This window comes from Tamandua tetradactyla, chromosome 11 (genome assembly GCF_023851605.1).
Source record: "Tamandua tetradactyla isolate mTamTet1 chromosome 11, mTamTet1.pri, whole genome shotgun sequence".
In the NCBI taxonomy this organism is placed as follows: Eukaryota; Metazoa; Chordata; class Mammalia; order Pilosa; family Myrmecophagidae; genus Tamandua; species Tamandua tetradactyla.
This window is the reverse complement of record NC_135337.1, coordinates 2629742-2654514: the sequence shown is the minus strand read 5'-3', so window position 1 is coordinate 2654514 and position 24773 is coordinate 2629742. Positions and strand designations below refer to the sequence as shown.

The following is a 24773-nucleotide window of genomic DNA, read 5'->3' as shown; positions in this document are numbered from 1 at the left end:
GAAAACTGAAACAGCCTTGTTCCAGAGCTTAGGGGGAAAGCTTTCAGTCTTTCCCCATTGAGTATGATGTTAGATGTGGTTTTTTCATATATGCCTTTTACTGCATGGAAGACATTTCCTTCTATTCTTATCTTTCAAAGTGTTTTTTTGCAAATCAAGAAATGATGCTAGATTTTATCAAATGCCTTTTCTGCGTTTTTGAGATGATTGTGTGATTTTTTTCCCCTTTAATTTTATTTATATGGTGTGTTCTAGTTTGCTAGCTGCTGGAATGCAATATACCAGAAACAGAATGGCCTTTAAAAAGAGGAATTTAATGAGTTGCTAGTTTACAGTTCTAAGGCCAAGAAGATGTCCCAATTAAAGCAAGTCTATAGAAATGTCCCATCAAAGGCATCCAGGGAAAGATACCTTGGTTCAAGTAGGCGGATGAAGTTCACAGTTTCTTTCTCAAGTGGAAGGGCACATGGTGAACACAGTTAGAGTTCCTCTCTCATCTGGAAGGGCACATGGTGAACACGGCATCATCTGCTAGCTTCCTCTCCTGGCTTTCTGCTTCATGAAGCTCCCCGGGAGGCATTTTCCTTCTTCATTTCCAAAAGGTGCTGGCTGGTGGACTCTCTGCTTCATGGTGCTGCAGCATTCTCTGCTCTCCAAATCTCCTTCATTGTCCAAAATGTTTCCTCTTTTATAGGACTCCAGAAACTTATCAAGACCCACCCAAATGGGTGGAGACATGTCATCCCCTAATCGGGTTTAACAACCACTCTTGTCTAAATGACATCACCCAGGGAGATGATCTGATTACAGTTTCAAACATACACTATTGAATAGGGATTATTCTGACTTTATGAAATGGGATTTAGATTAAAATATGGCTTTTCTAGGGAACATACATCCTTTCAAACCAGCACATGGTGTATTACATTAATTGATCTTCAAATGTGAACACCCTTACATTGGGATAAAATCCATTTCAACATGGTCTATAATTCTTTTAAAGTGCTTTTGGATTCAATTTCCTAGTATTTTGCTGATGATTTTTGCATCTATTTCATAAGAGAGATCAGTCTGCAATTTTCTGTTCTTGTAGTACATCTTTATCTGGCATTGGTACTCGGGTGATGCTGGTAGTGAATGAGTGAGGTCGTGTTCCTCTTCAACTTTCTGGAAGAATTGGAGCAAGGTTGGTATTAATTCTTCAAGAATGATTGGTAGAATTCACATGTGAAGTCATCCAGTCCTGAGCTTTTGATGAGTGTTTAAATTTCGTTACTTGTAATTGGTCTGTTGATCCCTCCTATTTCTCCTAGAGTTGTTACAGGTTGTTCTTGTGTTTCTAGGAATTTGCCCATGTCATCTGGGGTGTCTAATTTGTTGCTCATAGTCTACTCTTATGATCCTGTTTTAATTTCTGTGGGTTCATAGTAATGTCCCCCCCTCATTTCTGATTTTATTTGTAATTTCTCTCTTTTCCTCTTTTTCAGTCTAGCTAAGAGGTTTGTCAATTTTACTGATCTCGTCAAAGAACCAACTTTTGGTTTTGTTAATGTTCTCTATTGTTTTTTATTCTCTATTTCATTTATTTCTACTATCATCTTTGTGATTTCTTTCTTTCTGCTTGCTTTGGTTTAGTTTAATGTTCTTTTTCTAGTTCCTTCAGATGTTTCATTAGGTCTTTGATTCTAGATCTTTATTTTTTAATGTAAGCATTTAGAGCTATAAATTTCCCTTTTAGCACTGCCTTCACTGCATCTCATAAGTTTTAATATGTTGTGTTCTCATTCCCATTCTCAAGAAATTTATTTCCTTTGCAATTTTTCTTTGACTTTGTTCAGGAGTTTATTAAACTTCTATATATTTTCTGTATTTTTCAGTTCTCTGTCTGTTATTGACTTTCAGCTTCATTTCATTGTGGTCAGAGAAGATGCTTTGTATAATTTCAATCCTTGTAAACTTATGGAGAATCATGTTTTGTGAACTAACGTGATCTATCCTGGGGAATGATCCATGATGCTTTGTATAATTTCAATCCTTGTAAACTTATGGAGAATCATGTTTTGTGAACTAACATGATCTATCCTGGGGAATGATCCATGATGCTTTGTATAATTTCAATCCTTGTAAACTTATGGAGAATCATGTTTTGTGAACTAACGTGATCTATCCTGGAGAATGATCCATGAGCACTTGAGAAGAACGCGTATTCTGTGTTTTTGGGGTGCAATGGTCTATATGGTTCTGTTAGGCCTAGTTCATTTACTATATTTTTCAAGTTCTCGGTTCCTTCATTGATCTCCTATCTGGATGTTATATCTATTGATGAGAGTCATGTATTGAAGTCTCTGACTATTATTATAGACGTGTCTATTTCTCCCTTCAGTTTTGGTAGTGCCTTGCTTCCTGTATTTTGTTTTTTCTTCTTGATGGATTGCCCCTTTTATTAATATTTAATTTTATTAAAGTGCCCTTCATTTTCTCTTATAACAGTTTTGCATTTAAAGTCTATTTTGTCCAATATTAATATAGCTACCCCAGCTGTTTTTTTGGCTACGATTTGCACGGAATATATTTTCCATCCTTTCATTTTCAACCTATTTGTGTTTCTGGATCTAAAGAGGAGTCTCTTACAAACAACATATAGTTGGATCATACATTTGTATCTATTCTGCCAACCTGAGTCCTCTGATTGGAGAGTTTGATTCACTGATATCCAGTGTTATTATGCTGGAGACAGTACTTCAGACATTTTGTCCTTTGGTTTTTATACGTGATATCTTTTTTAGACTCTTTTATTGCAACCTACTTTTCTGTAGAGTTGATCTTTTGTGATGTATCTGACTGGTCCCTTTCTTATTTCTGTTATTGTATATTTTAAAAATACTTTCTTTGTGATTACCCTGGGGTTTATATTACACAAATTATGTCTATCACCTACTAATTTGAAAAGATACCAAATTAGTTTCAATAGCATATGCATTATCTACTCCCATATCCCTCTGTTTTCTTCACTTAATGTTGTTTTTGCCCACATTATTTCTTTATATTTTGTGTACTCATTATCATGGAATATGCCTTTTACTTGTTCAATTGTACTCTGACTCTTGCAGTAATTAAAGAGTAGTGTATATTGAGGATTTGTATTATTGGGTTTTGCATTTATCTTTTTAGTTACCCTTACTGAAGATCTTCGTAACTACTCCAAGCTACTCTCTTCTGTCTTTACCTTTTAACCTCAGAACTCCCTTTAGTAATTCTTTTAGGGCAGGTCTTTTGTTGACAAACTCTCTCAAATTTCCATCTATCTTTAAATATTTTATACTCACCCTCATTTTTGAAGGACAACTTTTGGGATAAAGGATTGACTGGCAGTTTTCTTTCAGTACCTTAAATTGCCTTCTTGGTTCCATGGTTTCTGATGAGAAATCTGCATTAGTCTTAGTAAGCATCCCCTGTACGTTAATGAATCACTTTTTTCTTACTGCTTTCAGAATTCTCTTTATCTTTGGCATTTGATATTATGATTAGTATATGTCTCGGAGTAGGTCTAATAAGGCTTTTCTGTTTGGAGTATATTGTACTTCCTGGAAATGTATATGATGTCTTTCATAAGAGTCAAGTTATTTTCAGTCATTCTTTCCTCAGATATTCTCTCTGCCCTCTTTCCCTTCTCTTCTCCTTCTGCGACACCATAATGCCTACATTTGTATCATGCTGTAACTCGAATCCCTGAGATAGTGCTTAATTTTTTCTATTCCTTTCTCTGTCTGTTCTACTGACTGTATGATTTCGATTGCCCTGACTTCTAGTTCACTTTTCTTTCTTCTGCATGTATGCGTCTACTGTATTTTAAATCTCCATTATTGTGCCTTTTAATACCATAATTTCTGTTGTTTCTTTCTTTCTTCTTTTTTTTTTTTTAACTTTTTTTTGTATAATATAACATATATACAAAGCATAGAAAGAAAAAAGCAATGATTTTCAAAGCACTCTTCAACAAGTACTTACAGGACAGATCCCAGGGTTTGTCATGGGATACCATACCATCATCTCAGATTTTTCCTTCCAGCTGCTCCAGAATGTTATATTTCTTTTTAAACTTTCAAATTCTTTATGTTCACTCATTGTCTTCTTAATATCCTTTTGCTATATATCCATGTTTTCCTTCATCTCCTTGAATTGATTTGGGAGATTTGTTTGAACATCTCTGATTACTTGTTCCAAAGTCTATGTCATCTCTGAAGTTTTAATTAGTTCCCATGAGTGAGTCATATCTTCCTATTTCTTATATATGGCTTGTAATATTTTGCTCATATCCGGCCATCTGAATTATTGGATCTATTAACTCTGAAGGTCAATTTCTCCCTCTTGCCTAGGGGTTTTATTGCTGACTGGCTTTGTACTAAGGCTCTTCTTTTATGCTTGATCCAACTTATATGTTTAAGTGTTCAGATTTTCTCAGCTCTTCTTCATCTTATTCTTGCCTTGAGTACGTGTTACAATTTTTAAGACTGCCTTTTTTGCATGCAATTGTTTCACCTCCAGATGGAAATCCCTTTTCTCTGTTCCTTCTCCAGGAATCTTGACCTGTTCTGCTTGTTTTTGTGCAGTGTTTTCCCCCCAGCTCCTATGATTGCTTTAAATTCTCTCCCTCATTCAGTGTACCCTTTAATTATACATATAAGTACTGAAATGTCTTACAGAAGTTCAGTTGCCCCTCCCTTTTCCCATGATGCTTTTCTGTCTCCAGTTTCACCCCCATCAGGGTATCCTGCCCCAGGGACCCAGGTGGGGGCCACTTCAGAAAGGTAGCTCAATCCAGAAATGTCCATTTTACATTTAGTTGGTCCAGCAAGCAGAGACTGGACTGTATCTGCTCCCCTCCGGTCAACAGTTCTGTCACGGTCAGTCTCTCTCTCTCTCTCCTTCCCCTGGGAGTACTTTTGGATGCAGCACTCCTCCCCCTGGTCTCTGCAGGCGTGGGTCTCTGTGGCTGGACATGCATGGGGTTCTAGCTCACTGCTGTGAATGACTCTGTGGTCTGCACCCACAGCAGGAGGGACTGGGACCATGCTGCCTCTGTGGGGCTCCTAAATTGTGCAAGATGGATTGAGGGGGGCATAGCATGGACTGGCTTGTCCAGGATGGGAAGCCCCTGCTTGATTCTGGTGATTCTAATCTTTTTTATTTAATTCATCATTTGTAGAGTTGTTCTCCAATCTCTATTATCTTTTAGAGGTCCAAGCAAGTGGAATTTGTCCTTTTATTAGTTGATTATGAGTGGAGTCTTTTCCAGGGGATGTCTTATGTCACTATGCTGACGACCCAAACATACTTTTAAACTTTTGTTTTTTTAAGTTTTATGGACTGAGTTAGGAATACAATTTTATAATATTCTATATGGATAATACTTGTAATAGCACCATTCTTGAATAAGTCATTCTTTTGTCTACTTTTTATAATGTCACCTTTGTGATACATCAAGTTTCCATATACTTGGTTGTGTTGGTCTGTTGCTTTGCTCACCATTTTGTTTTATTTTTCAAGTCCAATGCCACACTGTTTTAATTAATATAACTGTATTATACATTTAATATCTAGTCAGGCAAGCCTCCCAATACTGTCTTTACTTTTTGTCTCATCTATTCTTACCCCTCTAATTCTTCCTTATTAATTTCATGGAGTCAGCTTTTCAGCATTCATGAAAAACTCTGTTGGGATACTGACTGGAATTACATTGGGTATACGGGTTATTTTATTTCCTGTATTGAATTTTCCCATCTATGACCGTGGTATATTTTCCTATTTATTTAAGTGTTTAATGTTCTTCAACAGTTTTTTGTAGTTTTCTGCAAAAAATAATTTTAGCACACCTTTTGTTAATTTGTTTTTCTTGGCATCTTATAGTTTTCATTGATCTTACAGATGGTATTTGTTTTCTGTGTTATTTCCAAATTGGTAATTGTGGTTGTATTGGCACTCTAGGGATGTCTACCTTATTGATATAATATACACCAGCATTGCTAGATTTCATCAATTAATTTTAAAAGCCAACATAGCCTTAGTAACAAATACTGTTACAAACAGCACAAAAATCTATGAACCAATTTCACCCATCATAGATACAAAAATTCTAATTAAAATGCTATCAGATCAAATCCAGCTGCTTATAAAATGACACATCCTGAATAAATTGCACTCTAATTTTTCATCTATAATATGCATAAAGATGATACAAGATTATTAAAAATTAAAATTCCTAGGTTCTGCTCCCAAAGATTCTGAATCAGTTACAATAAGGCCTAGGCATCTGGTTTATAAAGCAATCTCCCTGCCAGGTACTGTATTCAGTTATGATGTGTGCAGTCATAGAGGTCGAGTATTAAACCTTAGGAAACACTGAAGAGAGCCTTGTTATAGAAATGCAAAGATGATTCATATTGTTAAATCTATATTCATAATTTAATATATCAACAAAATCAAAGAGAAAATTAATAGATACTAGTTATAATATCAATAAATATAGAAAAATAATTTGATAAAATTCAGCAGCAATTACTAAATAAAAATCTCTAAAAATTTCCTTGTAATTATCTATACCACTAAGATCAAGAAGTTAGAGAGGTTCACCAAATTATGCAGCATTGTTTTGAGGTTTATTGAACATTGAAATGAGGGGAGAGGGGGTGGATCTTGTCTATTTACTATCAAAGTTTACAACAAAGCTACTAAAATTAAAATGGCATTGTGCTTGCACTGCACAAGAATAATTAATAGGTGGCAAAACCAGAAAACAGCATTCAAAAACTGGTTCAAAGGCTAAATGGGATCTAATGTATACTATATTCCAATTGAACGGGGGAATTAATGTTATCGTTAATTAAGTGTTACTAATTAAATAAGTACCTAGATGAAAAAAAAAAACCCAGCAAGACCATTTTATGCCACAAACTAAAATTCAGATAGATTAAATATCTGAATATAAAATATAAATCTATGAAAATATTAGAAGAGAATGCAGGATGAAATCAGTCTGGTAAAATCAATATCAAATGAAGGTGAGAAACCATAATGGAAAAAAGAATGACAGAAATTTTAAACCATTTTCTAAATAAGCTATAGTATGATACCAGAAAGATTACAAGTCCAAAGTGTCTAGCTTGAATGGATACAAACACTTCTGTAACTACAATCAACTCCCACTGCCCCAAGGGAACCACTATACTGAATGTAATGTTAGTTTAGTTTTGCCTGTTTTTATACTTTACATAAATGAAATAAAACATCATGTATATATTCTCTTGACTTTGTTTGCTTTCTTTTAACGTTAATGTTCCTTGCAGCATTGCATTGCTAGGGATAGCTGTCAGTCATTCATCTCCATAGCTGCATAGCATTCATATTACTTTACTATAATTTAAGAATGTTGCTGATGGATATTTGAATTGTTTATGGTTTTGAAGAATTAAAGTAATCCTATAAGAACAATTTAGTCCATGTATTTTGGTGCACACATTTATATTGGATCTGTACTTCGGAGTGGAATTGCTAGGTTGAAGGTAAAGTTTTTGTTTCATTTAGTAGATAGGCCCAGTTTTCCAAATTGGAGGTGTCAATTTATCCTCCAACCAGCAGCTGATATAAGAATTCACATTACTTCACAACCTTGACAAAATTTCATATTGTCCGTCTTTTAAATTTTGGCCCCAAATTATAGATTTGACATAGAAAGGTAAATATTTCTGAAATCTATAGAAACACATTGTCTATTTTAATAAGTTAAATGTTGCATATATTATGGTAAAAATTATGGAGTGATATATCAGTACATAAAAGAAGTTAGAACTCTAGATACTGTACTGAAGGGATATTCATAATGTTTCTTTCTTTTTTTTTTTTTTTTTTTTTTGCATGGGCAGGCACCAGGAAACCATAATATGTTTCTAAGAGGAAGAAAAAGCAAGAGCAAGTGGCAGAGTAAAACACCAAATCAAAAAACAAAAATAAGTACCTCTGTATATATGTGCATTTGTGCTTGTATGTGCATTGATTATACCAAATTGTTATTTTTTTTTTTATCTCAGGGGCTTAAGATAGCTAGGGTAACTTTTATTTATTATATAAATATATTATATATATTTTATTATTATAAAAAATGTGTTACTTACATAATTGAAAATCCAATTAAAATATGTACACAAAAATAAAAACTCCCAACATAAACTAGGAGTATATCAAGTATGAATAAGGCACAACGCTCCACGGTGGTTAGATAAAAATAAAGACAACTTCCCTTAAAGGCTAATCGGGTAGAGGAGACAGTTTTGTGGAGAGATTATCCTTTCACTGCAGATTCAATTATTCCTGAGTCTTTAGCAAGAAACGTCACTTCCTGCTACACACACAAATTCTCCATCACAAAATAATTTTGGATTTGCAAACACTCACTGTCATTATCTTCCCATAGATTACCTTCAGAGAGCCTTCTAAAATGAAAGGTATCTTTTCTTTCTCTTTCTCTTTTTCTTTTTCTTGATCTGACAGCTCTACTTTCCCCATTCCTCTGTTACCTATAATCAGAGAAAATTACACTTCTCAGTAACCCCTAAAGTAGTAAAGAGTATCACAGAAGGACCAGATCTCTGGGTTGGAGGAGATTTCAAAGACTATCAAAATCAACTTTCCAGTTATTCATCACCAAATTCTTTCTATGTCATCCCAGAGTGGACATGTGAAGTGGGACTAAACTCCTTAGGCAATAGGAACTCAGTACCCCTAGAGGCAGTGCATTCCATTCTCAGACAATATGCTGAAATATTGCACCGCTCACTGAACTGTAATCTCTTAAAAAAGCCGCCACCTAATAATACTAGTTTAGCCCCTTGAGACCACACAAAGCATGCCTAAATTTTCCTTCTATATTGAAGCCTTCCTCTCCCCTCTGTTTTGAAGGTCTACATCTTTTTGAAGGTCCACATCTTCCTTGACATGAAAAACCTCAAAATGAATGCAATATCTACCAACAGGACTGTTTCTTCATTTCTCCAGATGTCTACGTAGTTATGAAGATTTGGGCTCTGTTCAGAACAAAGCAAAAGGCAGTCAAGTCAGAATCGTTCCTGCTAAGAGGCAGATATGACCCTAGACCCAGTTGTGAGTGGGTGGCCTCGTCTCTCCTGTATAGTCCCATTGCAGAACCACTGCTCTCCTGCTGTGTTCTTCCCCCATCAGGAGAAAAGTGGAGCTGATTTGGTGATCAGTGAATTAATGATCATCAGTTCAAAGTCAAGCCAAGAACAAACTCCTCTGGTAATTAATAGATATTGCAACAATTTTGGAAATTATGTAGCTTTGCTTCTTTATGAGAATCACTCCCAATCAGAAATATTGAATACAATTAGCATGGAATCCACTCCTTTTGCACAACCTCAGTGTAATATCCTTATTTTCCCTGATGAATTACCTCATCACTTCATTTTTTTCTTTATCAGTCTCCTTCTAAAATCTGCTTTACTCTCTTGGCCCCTCTTCTTACTGCTCCCTTGCAGCCTCAAAGCCATGGATGAGAACAACATAAACAAATATATACTCTGATCCGAGATTACATCAGGTCCCGGACTCAGGCCCTAAGAATCCCCCTTCCCTTTACCTCTAGCCTCCTACACCCAGTTAGTCTTGGAACACTTGTTTGCTGTTTTAAGGACAGCCCTGTTTTAATCTCATGTTTAGAATCTATAATTTTTCTAATGGAAATCTACTGATTCTGAATTTACCTCATATATTGCCAACAAATTTTAGACAGCTGAACCTACAAATCCTACCAAAATACTGACAACTGGTATTTCCCTGACACCACATTTAATCTGTACAATGGGTCAGATCTTCCTCATCCAGCAGAAGTGGGATCAGCGTGAGACAAATATTCCGCTATTGCATTCAGGTACAATCACGTCACATCTGGAATGCACTTATTCTATTTATCAGAAAAATGTGAAGTCAGGGAATTTGTTGGTAACTCCTTTTTTTTTGGCTTGAGTAGGCTCTGGGAATTGAACCCAGGTCTCCAGCATGGCAGGCGAGTATTCTGCCACTGAGCCACCATTGCACCACCTAGTAACTCTTTTTAATCTTGAAACAATTCACAGACCTGCTTAAATTAAGAAGACTATCTTGGAACTTATTTTAGGTACAGGGTACTTACTTTTAGATTTTTTAGGAGAATTCAGTTTAAGAGAAGAAATTTTGGAAGTAGCAGAAGGTTTGAGTTCCAGATCAATCTTAGTCTTAGCTATTTCCTCAGCCATTTTAGACTCCTGATATATAGCTTCTTCTTTTGTGACCCAATCTTGAATGGATTGTGCAACAAGTTCCAAATAATTCCTAAAAATTCAGGGAAGAGCAGATGACAATTGAGATACTATTAGTTAAAAATCAACAAATTGGTAAGATACTGATCATGTAAATGAACTGCTCCTAAACTGCTCATTAACAAATATGACAGATGTGGATATACCCTAGTTATATTTTGTACAAGGTAGCTAAATATAAATATTCAGGGAGCATATGAGAGATGTCTAATTCGATTTACAATTTAAAACTAGTCAATTTTAAAATGAGGCACCATTTAAATTCAAACCCAAGTCAAGGATTAAAAAAATTGGTAATGCCAAGAGCTGATGACTGGAGATACAGTCACTTTCACACACTGTTGGTTAGAGAATAAAATGGGTATCTCTTTTTTCGGGCAATTTGATAGCAAAATAAAATTTTTTTAATTGACCACCAGTAGCTGACTCACTAGATTAACCAAAATGCTCTAGTCCTGCTATGGAATTGATTGCCTTCTGAGAATCCACATCCTAATTAATACTCTCTAGCTGTTCCATGAGCTGTGGGCTTACCAAGAGATAGCCATATTTGTCCCCAAATTCACTCCTAATACTTATCCCAGGTATCATGAACTAAATGTTATATAACTCATATAAAAACCTAAAAGAGAGTTGTTTCTGAAGGAGATAAGGGGAAGGATTTAAGTTTGATACTAAAGGCTAGTTATTGTCAAATGATGGGTAAGTGGGGCCTAAAAGGATTGGAAAAAAAATTCTTGATATCTTTTAAAGAAATAAACTGAAAATGTAGACTATGAGTTAGGGATATTCAACATCTTTATTTTGAAGTAATATACATCTCAAACTCGACATGTCCCAAAAGGAACACTTGATCTTCCACTCCAAAAGCGCACAACAGAGCCTTCAACATCTCTCCCGATGGCAAATACACATTTCCAGTTGAGCACACCAAATATCCTTCAGTTATCCTTAAGTTCCCTCATTTGCTCACACTCCTCTAATCTGTCACAAGATCCAAATAAGTTGTACCTCTAAAATACATTCAAAATCAAATCACTTCTCGTCTCCTGTACTGTTGCCACTCTGGTCTAAGCCTCAACCATGTCTTGCTAGGACTGCTGCTTGAGCCTCTCCAATTTTCCACCCTGCTGCCAAAGTCTATACTCAACACAGCAGCCAGTATGACCATTTTAATTCTTAAATCAGATCATGTCTTTCTTCTGCTTAGAAACTTTCAATGATGCTGCATTTCCAGTAAAAACCAGAGTGGTACAATGAACTATACTAAGGAAACAGACTCATATATACAGTCAAATTAATGCTCAAATGAGAGGACAGAAAAAAGACTATTTAAGCACGCAAGGATTCAGGACATATTAAGCAAAAGGCTGAGTAGGAAGCCTGGGACCTTGATGACTTTCATAAATAGCTGCCCCACCCCTGCACTGCCCAACTCCATATTTCTTGCTACATGAGAAAAATAATCCCCTTACTAGCCTAACTACTGAAGTCAAATTCCCAATATAGTGAAACCCAGTTCCTGATACATAAAATTATTGAGAAAGTTATCTATCACCAAATTCTTATATAAAGCCTATTGCATCTTGTGCTGGCTGGTTGTCAGTTTGACCCATGGTTACCCTGTGTGAGAGCAGCAGGTCATAAATAAAGATACACAGCTTGCCAGTTCATGTCGTAAGGCCTACAAAGCATCTCTAAGTGATGCATTTTTACACATTCGGGAGAATATTACAAAAATCACTGAGCAGTAAATTATGAAACACATCTTATAAAATTGAATACTGAGATGAAAAATTTATAGATATAAAGTAATTTATGTATTTTAATACATTATAGAATCTAGATAATAAATTAATGGTCTATGCTTTGTTACTCAATGTGTGATAATGCGAAGTCAGATAAAACTAAAATTTTACGTTATTTATTTATAAGCTGAGGTTCAGGAAAAGCATGTTTCTTTTTGGGTGAACGTGGGTGTACATAGTAAGTCCTGAGGTTTGGTTTTCCCATTGTTTCCATTATCAACAGTACATTTTACTTTCTAAAAATGTACCTTTAAAAACAAGTTCTTACAATATGCAAAAATGTAATTAAAATGTGATCTTAAGTTAATTTATCCCCTTATTTCATAATTTTTATAGATTTTTTTTGAGATTTTTCCTACATAGATAATCATCTCATCTGTCAATGACATTTTTCTCTCTTCTTTTTCAACTCTTATACTTTTAAGTTATTCCTATAACTTTACTGTATTGGCTTAAATCTTTACTTAGTGTTGCTTAGAATAGGTGATAGTGGTTATGGTTTTAAAGAAGACGCTTCCAACATTACAGGTTAAGAATGATGTTTACCTATTAGTAGCTTCAAAGATTAGAAAAGAAAATGGGATAATTATCTTCAAAGTGCTGGGAGGAATTAAACTTTTAATCAAGAACTATATACTGAAGAAAGTTATCTTTCATGAACAAAGTCAAAATGAAGACTTTTTCAATAAACAAAACTAATTTTATCATCAAAAATCATCACTACAAGAACTTCTAAAGCATGTATTTCAGGAAAAAAAGAAAAACAAAATGGTTATCATGCTAATTTATCTAAAATAGGATGTATAAACAAATAATATTTGTCTAATATTGTCTAATTTGTGGGGCAAAAACATTAAGATACAACTAAAGTTTTAGAGTACAATAAAATAAAATATGGACTAGAAATATATGCATTTAAAGCAATATATTGTGCTTGTGTTATTTTGGAGGAAGGTAAAGGAGTTGGCTTCAGACTGCATTAATTTAAAAATGTATACTGCAATTTCTAAAGAGCAAGTTTTAACATGTAGCATATAAAATGTTATGCCAGGATAAATTATAAAAAATACAGAATTAACCGAAGAGAAACAAAAAATAAAAACAGGGCAAATAAAAAGATAAAATTTGATGGTAGAAATTAATTCAAATATATGAACTATATTTTCAACTAAGAGTTGAATGTAAGACTATATTTTAAACTATATAGCTCTGTACTTTTTACAAGAAAATGGGTGGAAAAAGATATGCCAGATATATATTAAAGAAAAAGACTTGTATAGTTTATCAACAGGTGAAATACATGTCTGATAAAATTCATGTAGATATATCAATATCAATAAAGTAAACCTGAAAGCAAAAGTCAATCCTAGAAATAAAGAGCGGCTGTGTGTAATGACAGAAGATTAATCAGGAAGACATAGCAATTCTAAGCCTATATTTGTTTAGTAACAATCTCAACATGTATGAAGCTAAAAATGGACAAAACAGGGAAAAATTGATCAATTTACTACCACATGGGGGAGTTTTTTTAAAAATACATACTTTTCTCATTAATTGATTGACTAAGTTGTCAAAATTAGATAAACATAGTAGCCAAATTGGGTTTATCCCAGGAAAACAAGTTTGATTCAGCATTAGAATATCTATTATTTGAAGTCATTGCTTTAAAAGATAAAAGAAAAAACCTGAACACCTACATATGTGAAGAAAAATAATTTGACAAGATTTAGCAACAATTTATGATTAAGAATTCATAGCAAAGTAGTAACAGGAAGAAACTTTCTTAGCCTAATAAAGAATATGTACATAAACTCTATAGCAAAAAACAAACTTAATGGTCAAATAACCAAAACATTCCCTTTAAAGTCTGAAACAAGACAAGAATGCCCTTTCAAAATATATTGGAGGGCCTAGTCAGCAAGTAAGATCAGAAAAGAGATGAAGAGTGTATTATTCTAATGAAAAACAAAACAAGAAAAAACACAGATTAATAGTGTAAGATATTATCTTGACACAGTTACTATATAGCTTAACTTTTAAAAAATTGTTGTATGACTTTAAAATGTTTTGTGCCCCAGTGTGTATGTGCGCACACATATGCATGCAGGCAACCTACTTCACCAATTATTCTATAAGTCCATGCTCAATATTTTTCTGTATCCTTTGCATATAAAAAGGTGTACAAATAATAAATGCTGCATATGCATAAAGTATGTAGATAATAATGAAATTATTAACGAAGAGAGCAAAGTTTTGGAAGAGTGAAGGAATCACAAAGGAGCTGTTAAAGAAAAGTCCATTGATTCCTAGAGATCTCAGTTTGCTGGAAACCTGACTGCTGTGTTGATAGGTCACTTAATTGTATTACTTTTAAGTATTCCCCAGATCAATTGGAGATACCCTAAAACACCATGCACAATGTATTAGGTTTAAGTTCCCACCTAAAATCTTTCAGAGGCAGTCTTACTGGAGTCTAAATGAATTAAACATAATTTAATATCCTCAGTACACTCCCAGAGAGTAAGAACAATGTTTGTCTTCTTCAGTGGTATAGGTTTAGTGCCTATCACAGCATTTGGCAGGCAGTAGACATTCAATTAGGTGAACTGAATTAAATCTATAGTACCATGCAAACGTTTAAATTGATTTTAATCACCCAGTTTAGATTAAGGAACTAAAAACTAAGTAACTAGCAGGCTAATTATACTAATTACCTATCTTACAAACTAACTGTCTAACTTGGTTACCTGAATCCAACATTGGAATGAAGAGCGATACTCCAGTTTTCACAGTGCATACGTTGGGGATTCATTGGGTTATGAAAGACTAAAAGTAAAGAGTTGTCTTGGGTGTGGTAATAGGAATCGATACACCTGTATTGCTGATTGGCTTCTTGAAGCACCTGTAAACCAAAATAATTGCATTATTCTGTCTTTTTCCCCCCTTTTCCTAAGAGAAGGGTCTTCTGCTAGCACATTTCTCTCTCCCCCACCTCCATCTTTTTCTCCACTCTTCTCCACATTGTTAGTCAAGTTTGGCTTCCCAGAGGGTTCTTTCCTTATTGCTTGAAGGTGACAGCATAAGTGGTAGCTATTTTTACCCCCTAGCATTTCAGCAACTCTTACAGAAAAACAAATCCTCAGCTCCAGCAATGGAAGCATTTGCTCAAGGATTCTTTATTAAGGTTTGTAGATGATAATTAAGTCAAGCAGTTATTTTCCCATTTCAACATATTAGAATAGTCATTTTTCAGCATGAATTGATGCTGAGAGAGGTTAAGAGAACTGTCCAAGAACACAGAGTTAGTTAAGTACTGGTGTCAAGGCTCAAAACAATCTTCTGACCCCAAATTCAACCAATTCCCACTCTACAGAGTGCTCGCCACTACACCATGTTGTCTTAAAGTGAAATGAGGTAAGTGTTTTTTTTGACACAGATTGTTTAAATTCCAATCCTGGTCTTTTCCAAAACATGCCACCCTCAGCATGCACTATAATAGCAGCTAACAATAGAGGGCACTGTGGGCAGCTTTATGTCCTGTTTCTTTTCAGGACCAATCGCCATAAGGAAATACGGCCACAGGAGGATCAATTAGACAGCTGAGTTTTTCATTTTCATTTTTTGTTTTCAATATTAGTCTGATGTAGGCAGCTCTCAGTTACCTATCATTCGGATCAGAAGACATGGAATTGCATATTATGTTAGGAAAGGGCTGTTTTACTGTTGCATTCAGTTCTACACTGCTAACCAAAATAATGCCTTTCCTTTCCCAATCCAGTGCACCGGGTGAGTGTCTTTATGGAGTGGCACTTAAACTTTCACATCTGTTTCCTGAGGGTCAATACAAGCAACACACTGTGCTGATTATCTTTGTCTGTCTGTTTGTTTTTAATGCTAAATGCGGCACTAACCTTCACTTGCTGGCATTTTTGAAAGGCAAATTCTGCTCCGAGTATAAAGCAAGAAAACAAACTTTTTTTTCTGATGAATATATACCCCTCCTATTAGACAATGAGAACCACGCAATCTTTGTGTTTTCATATTTGCTTTGGCTGCTAGGAAATAGCTGAGTTTCACAGCTAAAACTTTTCTCAATCGGTGTTTGAAAAGTTTTCATGCAGTATCTCTTTTTTTTACTACTTGACTTTTGTCCTTTAGTTTGTATTAAATCGTTAATCTCATTAATTAGTTAGGTAATTTGTTGATTTAAAATGAATACTTACTATGAGCCAGGCATTGTCCAGGTGCTGGGAAAACAACAATGCACAAAATAAGCAAGATCCTACCTTGGGAGGGATATACTTTTTACGAGTGGAGACAGTCAACAAAATAGCAGCAGCTTAATATATGACACAAATTGTGATAAGTGCAAGAAAGGAAATGAATAACGAACAGAAACAAGGACAGAATAATGGAAGCATAATGAACCGGGCCATGGTGGTAAGAAAGAAGTTTGAATATTACCAGGATTTGTAGATCTGGCAAGGGGTCTAAATTTCCCCCTAAATTTTTTAGAGGGATTAAAAATTGCATAGGTTCAGAGAAGTATGTCTAAGAAGATGAAGTTGATGGAATATCCAATACGTAGAGAATAGATTGGTGTAGGGGAAGAGAGGAAACATGTCGACATTAATTAAAATAATTAATAATTTTACTAAATATTATTGCAGTAGAAAGAGAAGATGGTAGTTGGGTTAAAGTAGTGGCAGTGTAGCTGATGAAGAAATTTAAGGTATCTTTTAGAGGTGTATCCCTCAAAACTCTCTGATGGATCAGATGTGGGGGACAAAGAAAAGGCAGGAGTGAAGGATGACTCTTAGCCCGTGAGTGATGTTGACATCTGAAATGAACCGGGGTACAAACATGCACAGGGAGGAAAATTATAATATTCATGTGAGGCACTAGGCTTGAGATGCCTAGTAGAAATTCAAGTGGAATTTGGAGTTAAGTATATGACTTTAGGGGTCAAAAAGGAGTAGTGATTTGGAAGGTAAAAATTTAGGGGTCTTGGAATTAGGTGGTGTAGACTAGGTGAGATCATCAAAACAGAGTGTCTACGAAGGAAAGAAGATGGTCCACGGCAGAGCCTTGAGGCATGCCATTGTTTAGATGTTGGATGGAGGAGAAGTCAGCGAAATTCCAGGTGAAGTACTGAGGAGGAATAAAATATGATGTCCTGGAGACCAAGAGTGAAGAGTATTTCCTGGGGAAGTAATCAGCTCCGTAATGCTATTAAAAGGTCAAGTTGATGAAGAATCAATGTCCATTGGATTTGGCAAGACAGAGATTATTGGTGACCTTGAAACTGGCCACCTCATAGAATGGTAAGTACAGAGCCAAACCGAAATAAAGTAAATTATGAAAGGCACTTCAAAATAAAAATGAAAAACTAAACACATGTATACTGTGACTCCTCTCAAAACAGTAAAATTACCATTTTTTAATAACACAGTTGAAGGCCACAGGAGAAGAGACAATGGCAACAAAATGCTAGAAGCTGAACACAGGAGATTAAATGGTTACTGCCTTTGTAGAATTTAGAAAAATAAATCCTAAAATTAATTTGGGGAGAAACCTGGTGCCACCATATTTGTATGCAGAAATTAAGAGAAGTTCAGGAAATTGAAATACTAAGTGTTAGTGAAAGTGTGGTGAAAACAGGATTAAAGCCTTTTTAAGAAGAAGTTGGGCCTCCCAGGCCTCTCCACAGTTCTGAGCAGCCAGCAGGCAGCTGCCTCCCTCCCACCTGAACAAAAAGAAGGGAGGGTTATTATCAAGAGAAGCTAAACCAGTGGTCTCTATGATTAGGGGCCCTTGGCACAACTGAGAGATTAGCACATTATAGATAAAAAAGGGAATTGTGTAAAAGTCTAAATCACACTAATAGAAATACAAAGTGAATCACAAATGTGAGCTACATACGTAAATTTAAAAAAGTTAATTTCAACATATTTTAAAAAGTAAAAAGAAATATGTCATTTTAACAATATTATTTTATTTAACTTAATGTCAAAATTATCATTTCCATATATAATCAATATAAATTATTAATAAGATGCATCACTTTTTTTTGATATCAAGTTATTTATACTTAGTGCTCATCGCATTTGGACTACCTGGACTTTAAGTGTTCATGAGCTACCTGTGGTTAGTGGCTGCCATATTGAACTGTGCAAATTTAGATATTTAATGGTAATAAGTCTAACCATCTTTCTCCACTCAGTTCCCTGAACTCTAACAGTCAGGTTTATGGCTTTCAGACAGGAAATTAGTTGTTGTTTTTTTTCTGGAGAATCTAAATGGTCCATAAGAACAGGCTTAATATACCAACATTCATGGGCCTCTCAAGGAAACCACCCAGCAAAACGACCTACAATGAAAGACAACACTGATAACATCTCTAACCTCCCACAAAACTTCCCACAATACTTTTAGTAATTCATTATCAATATTAGCAAAGAGGAAAACAGCATCAGACATTACCCTCTAACGTGACCAATGAGACCATAACCTCGAGCAGAAAAAACAAGTGACTTGGATAAAAGAGGTAGTGCACAGAGGGGCGTGAGGTCCTCTCTGAGATCACTGAAGGTACTGAATCATGGAATGTGAATAGAAGGCTATAACAAAAGGCAGTTTGATAATTAAAATGATGATAAATAAATAGGAGGATCAATATAAGGATTAGATGATAAAGTTAAGCAATATTTCCATAATAAAAAGACAAAGTATTGAAAACTAGGAGGGAAAAGACAAGGAAATTCGATGTTCAGGCTATGAAATCCAACATCAGAATAATAGGAACTCCAGGAAGAAATAACAGAGAAAACAGAGAAGAGGAAATTATCACAGAAATGATTATAGAAATTTTACCAGAATGGAAGGAGACTGAAAGTGCTCAGAAGTGTAATACGCAGAAACAGAATCACACCAGGGCATACTAACAGGAAACCCAGAACAATGGAATGAAGAGAAGATCTTAATATCGTCAAGAGTTAATAAGAAAACAGTTTCAAGCTACTGATATGGAATCCGAATTTGTTTTTCTCAGGGACAACCCTGGAGCTAGAATATGATTAAGAAATGTCTTCAATATTTTGAGGGAAAATAATTTTAACTTAGAATTTTACACAAAGTAAAACTCTCAATCAACTGTAAGGTAGAATTAAGATGCTATCAAATATACAATGCTTCAAAAATGTGCCTGCCGTATCTCAATTCAGGAAGCTATTAGAAGAAATGCCCCTCTAAAAGAGTGAGCAACCCAAGAAAGCAGCCATGGGATTCAGGGAACAGGGTATCCAACTGCAAAGAGAGACAAAGGATGTAGCCAGAACGATGATGGTTAAGGAAGATCTCAGGACCACAGCTGTGCAGCAAGCCTACTGGGTAAGCAAGAGTTCAGAGCATCTGGGAGAGATATGGCCAAGACAATAAAATAATTAGAATACCTGCTGGTTTAAATATATTGAGAGGACATTTACTTAATGGTGGAGCATTTGGGGATGAATTTTTTTTTGTTAAAAATTTTTTTTTGATGTGTGTGTTTGTGTGTGTGCTTTGGATGGGAGTGGGCAAAGCTAACTGTCTTCTGAAGAGGGATTAAACTGATAATGATACCTAAACTAAAACACAAAATACACTTGTTATTTAGAGATACCAGTTAAGTATGAAAAGAAACAGGTAAATGTGTTGAACATTTTTGCCTCTGGGAATTGAGACAGGGGATTACTATTTTTCATAATAAGACTCCTCGTAGAGCTTTCTCGATTTAAAAAATATGTGGATGCAAAATATAAATAAAATTTAAATTAAAAATATAAAACAAAAAAAGAATATAGGTTTTTGTATCAAATCTAAAAACAACAAAACGAGTTAGTTTTAGGATTTCTTGTTAATTGGTATGGTAGTTAAGATTAAAAGCCCAGGTTCTAGGGCCAGATTTCTTGGGTTCATATCCTGAAGTCATTTACCGGCCATGGGACTTTGGGCAAAAGTTTCTATTGGTCTAGGTGCCTCAATTTCCTACTAGTCCAATGGTTCATACTTCATAGGGTTATTGTGAGGATTAAATGAGTGAATAACATATGCTAAACAATGTGTAGCACATGGTAAGTGCCTAATAAATGTTAGCTATCACTGTCTCCACTTACATGTTAATAGTATCAGAAAATACTTTGCAATGTAGTAAAAACTGAATACAACTGACTAGTGATATGGGGAAAAATGAGGTTGCTTCCCAACAATGCCTTACTTTTTGTCTAGAAAATATATGCAGTGGTCAGGTGCACTTATTTATTTATTTATTTTATTAAATAGTTTTATAAAAACATCCTTTTGGAAAGTATATTTTGAGCTGTTCTGGAATTCCCTGCGAATGTGTCATTCAATCTGGGAATGAACTCATTTTACAGCCAAACTATATGGGAATATTGACTTAAACTAGATCTGAGAGAGAGTGACTTAGAAGTGAACTGTTCTAAATCACACCGCTACTCCCCAGACCTATCGACTGTCTCCTAGAGAATCACAGTCCATAAATACCTGAAGCAGTATCTTTGGTTTAAAATGTTCAGTAAAACTCCAGTCCATTAGACTGCGCTGCTGCGTGCTCTTTATGTCCTCTAAATCTGCTTCCACCATCATTTTCTTGAGTTTCTAAAAAATCACAGGAATATAATTTCAGCTTTAATTTAATTGAGCCCTCTTGGACTCCACCAACTAACCAGTATGTGCTCCATCTAATTGGGGAAATCTGCATATATATAAATCCATATGGCAACATTTTAGAAGAACTGCTGCCAGAAAGAGTGTGCCTTTTCCTTTTTTATGGCCTACATAGTCTAAATATTTTTATTGTTAGGTTATACTCTTCTGAGTCCTGTTAGCAATTATAGGCAGGTTTTCTGAACGTACTTCAAGATAGCGTTAGTTCTACATGGCTGTATGGTCAGCAGGTGTTTGTGAGGATGCCAAGCCACACTGTCTAGAGAAGAGCATGCAGCTTGGAAGTTTTGCTTAAGACAGCTAGTAAAATTAACCACTTTCTCTCCAGTTGGAGCTGTCTGGAAATATCCAAATATTGCCTCTCCTCTAGCATCAGCATTCTCCTAAGTTTTCTTTGTTTGTTTCTCACTGTGGGTCACGATTTTCTCACATCATCCTACTTGTCATCTACATTTTTAGGAAAATAAGTTCTTACCTTTTCAATAGGATCAGGCTGTGTGATTGCTTCACCTTTGATCTTACTGTTCGTGGTCTGCTCTGTAAATCAAAGAAACCAGTGTCGTGTCCAGGCTTTGGGCTTGCCTCGGCCACTCCTGTGCCTTTCTGTTGCTATGTCTCTGTGCTGAAAGCCAATTTTTGAAAGGCAAGTTTCATGCTTCCCAAAAGGTGTCTGTGTCAATAGTACTACATCAGCGTCCAATAATCCTAAATCAGGGTCTACCTAGGAAAGTCACGCTGAACTCTTTGAAAAGAACCCAGTTTTCTATATTGAATTTATATCATAACAACTATCCTGCCTTCAGACTGTATCACTCACTTCTAACAAGGCACCATTACAGACGGCAAATACCTACTGATTAAATGAGCTCTATCAATTGCCCAGTGCATACCCTTTGTTTTGTGGTGGCCATCACAAAGCCTTTTCAAACTTCTGTGGGTCTTATCTGGTTGGTGTAGACTGGTGGTGGAAAGAGGAGGGAGGAACAGGGTATATGGAAAGGAGAACGAACAGATAAATTCATCTTCTTTTAAAGCGTTATTATTTTACCATTCTGCAGGGATCTTCTTTCATTCATTAACAATTTATTAGGTTGAAAACCACTTATTGAGCATCTGAAGATTTACAGATGGGGTTTAATAAAAGTTAGTTAGTGGATAAACGAACAGGTAGTTGGACTCCAAGGCACCAAACAATGGACCTATATAAGTCATGCACACAAGCTCTCTTTGTGCCAACGTGTACACTTATATGCTGATTGGAACTGAGATATCATCCTTTACAATGGCGCAAACAGCCATGTAAATGCACAGGGAGGGAAATTCATGCTTTTCGTTTCTGTATCACCATGTGTTAGTAATTCCTAAAGTTAAAAAATGTCACATAGAAAAAAAGAGTTCCATCCTAAATAAGTTTAACATGGATGAACAGATATCTTTACTATGAATGTCTCAGAATATGTAATATACTCTTGTGATAATGAACCTGTAATAGAGAAACAGGTACATATATGGCATTTTCCAAGTATGACCAAAGAAATGGGACACAGAGTCAATCTTGTGGGTCACACTTGTGATGCTGCCCAACATTTGAGTCAACCATTGGAGCCATGACCCTTAGAATAGAAAAATTCTAACCATGCTCTAATTTGTATCTTAAATGACCTTAGCCTCTCTCCAAATTATCTCCTTCCACTCTCTCCTTTGCTTTTTCCAATCCGGATGTACTGGTCTGTTGGCTGTGCCTTGGGGATTTTGCATTTGCTTTTTGCTCTGTCTGGCATACTTTGCCCTAGATATTCACCTGTTTCAAATCCTTCCTTCATCCAGAGTGCTGTTCACATGAATGCCATCTCCTCCAAAGCCTTCTGTCTCTTACATTGCATTCTATTTAACCCTATCACTTATCTGTGCCTGATACTATTTGCTTGTTTATAGTATGTCTCCCCACCTCAAATGCAGCTGCCTTGAGAACAGGAACTTTACCTTATTTTCCCCATGAGTCCTAAGCACCTGGCAAATGGTAGGAATTCAGTATTTTTGTTTGTTTGTTTAAATCGGGGAAATCTAAATCATATATGGAGACTGGAAATGAATATGGAGCCATACAGAGAAAGTAGAAATGTGGAAGAACAGGATAAGCATAAGATTTAACTCTTTATTCTGTGGCAAGGGGAACCATACTTAGGCTCCTAGAGGGAACAGTTAACTTGCCTACCAAGGACAGGACAATGTTTTTCTTTCTTTTAGGAGCCTAACTTCTTGCATTTCCACTTCTAGTTCCATCTCTCCTTGGGCTGGTGAAGGTGACAGCATGAATGCTCCATTTTGATTTAAAGGGAAACTATAAGCCAGTTCAACTCAGTATTTATATAAATACATCCACTCAAGAAAAAACCCAGGCCAACTATAACTCTATATAGACCATGATGTCCCATGTGTCCTTAAAGCAATGAATATAAAATCTGTGGAATAGAAATTATTTTATTCTTGTTTGCCAGTTTCTGGGAGATTTGATATTCCCTCCCGTGTCAAAGGATCCAGCAGAAAAACTCTCCAGTATAGAAATTATGTTCTAAAAACTGTGCCTTGGTTATTTTGTCAAAAGAAAGAGCATTCTAAATCTAATCTGAATCCTTTTTTTAGTAGTATGGTAAAAATCAACTTTTCTTTCTTTTTGATTTTTGCTTTCAACCACATAATCCTTTGACAGTGTGATTCAGTAGTTTTTTGACACATCTGGAAATGGATGCTTTCTCATCCCTTTGAAAAACAGCTTTCCTAATCTGTTTTACTTTAGAGATAACAAGATCCCTCTGCAAAGCAGTTACTTTATTAAAAAAACACCCAACAAGCATAAAGGGCAAATCTAAACCTATATAGCCTCATGGTTATCAACTCTCAGGTTTTTCATAAATATCCAATAGGCCCTGTCAAGTTCAAAAACAATCTCAGATGGAAATCCAGTGCTTGGTTAAGAAAAGCACAAGTATCCAGCCGTCATGTTCAGAAACAGGCTTTTATATGTATTTGATGCTAACTGTGTTGTGTTGGAAATATATGAATGATTCTGTTTTGTTTAAAGAGATTTAAAGTGGCTGCTTTTGCAGTAAGTGTGATTCAGAGTTAGAGAAAAAAAATAAAAATAAATAATGAAGAATTCCCATGTGTGCCGTAGCCACGGTGATACACTGGGGGTTCAGCCGCCTTCACCCATTCATATGTAATGGTTTTTTGGCCCGTATACAGGTCACAGGTTCAGCTCTCAAGACTGCCTGGCCTCTGGAATACCACTAGGATACCCACTACAGTATTTTCAGCCCTGATGATTTAGGGAGCTGCTATAACCATCTCCTTTCTTCCAGAACCCAGAACACCGATTTACGGGGTCTGACCAGCAGGTGGCAAGAATTGCCTGAGAAAAACGAAACATCAATAGCTTTGAAGAAAAAAACCAAAACTCAGTCTGTACATTTCTCTCAGCCATTCTGGCTCCATAGTACCCAACAGTGACTTCTTTGTCATATATCTGTGTCCCCATAGGATACACCAGTGCCATGACATCTCAATGAACTTATTTGGCTTACTTTTATAAGGTAGGCTAACAGATAAGGGTACACAGGTCAGAGAAACAGGAAATCTAACTTTTGGGAAGGAAGAATGAAGACAACATAACCAGCATAAGCATCAGCATGAAGAAGAGACTACGAATGTGGCTAAACCATCGGATGCATTACTAGGAATTTCTGCAGCTGAGGAAGCCATAGGGCACAGTGGACGAAGCACTGGTTCAGGTCCTGGCTTCAACTTGTATGTTGTTGAACAAGTTACTTAACCACTTTGAATCCTGGTTCCTTGTCTGTAGAACGGGCAT

The 24773-nt window shown here is 35.7% G+C and overlaps 1 protein-coding gene across 14 annotated transcripts in view; it reads right to left on the bottom strand.

The window, feature by feature from the left end:
• The window catches only part of SPAG17 (sperm associated antigen 17), a 287582-nt gene that overhangs the window by 146960 nt on the left and 115849 nt on the right, over positions 1–24773 (bottom strand). For all 14 annotated transcript variants that reach the window (XR_013159174.1, XR_013159175.1, XR_013159176.1 and 11 more), the window contains 5 exons: positions 21378–21439; positions 20720–20833; positions 14923–15077; positions 10202–10380; positions 8473–8570 (listed from right to left, as the gene is read on the bottom strand). Coding sequence is in view for 4 of the 14 variants with exons in the window: in XM_077119739.1 (XP_076975854.1) it covers positions 8473–8570; positions 10202–10380; positions 14923–15077; positions 20720–20833; positions 21378–21439 (608 nt within the window). In the remaining 10 variants the exon portion in view is untranslated. The remainder of the gene's footprint in view (positions 1–8472; positions 8571–10201; positions 10381–14922; positions 15078–20719; positions 20834–21377; positions 21440–24773) is intronic.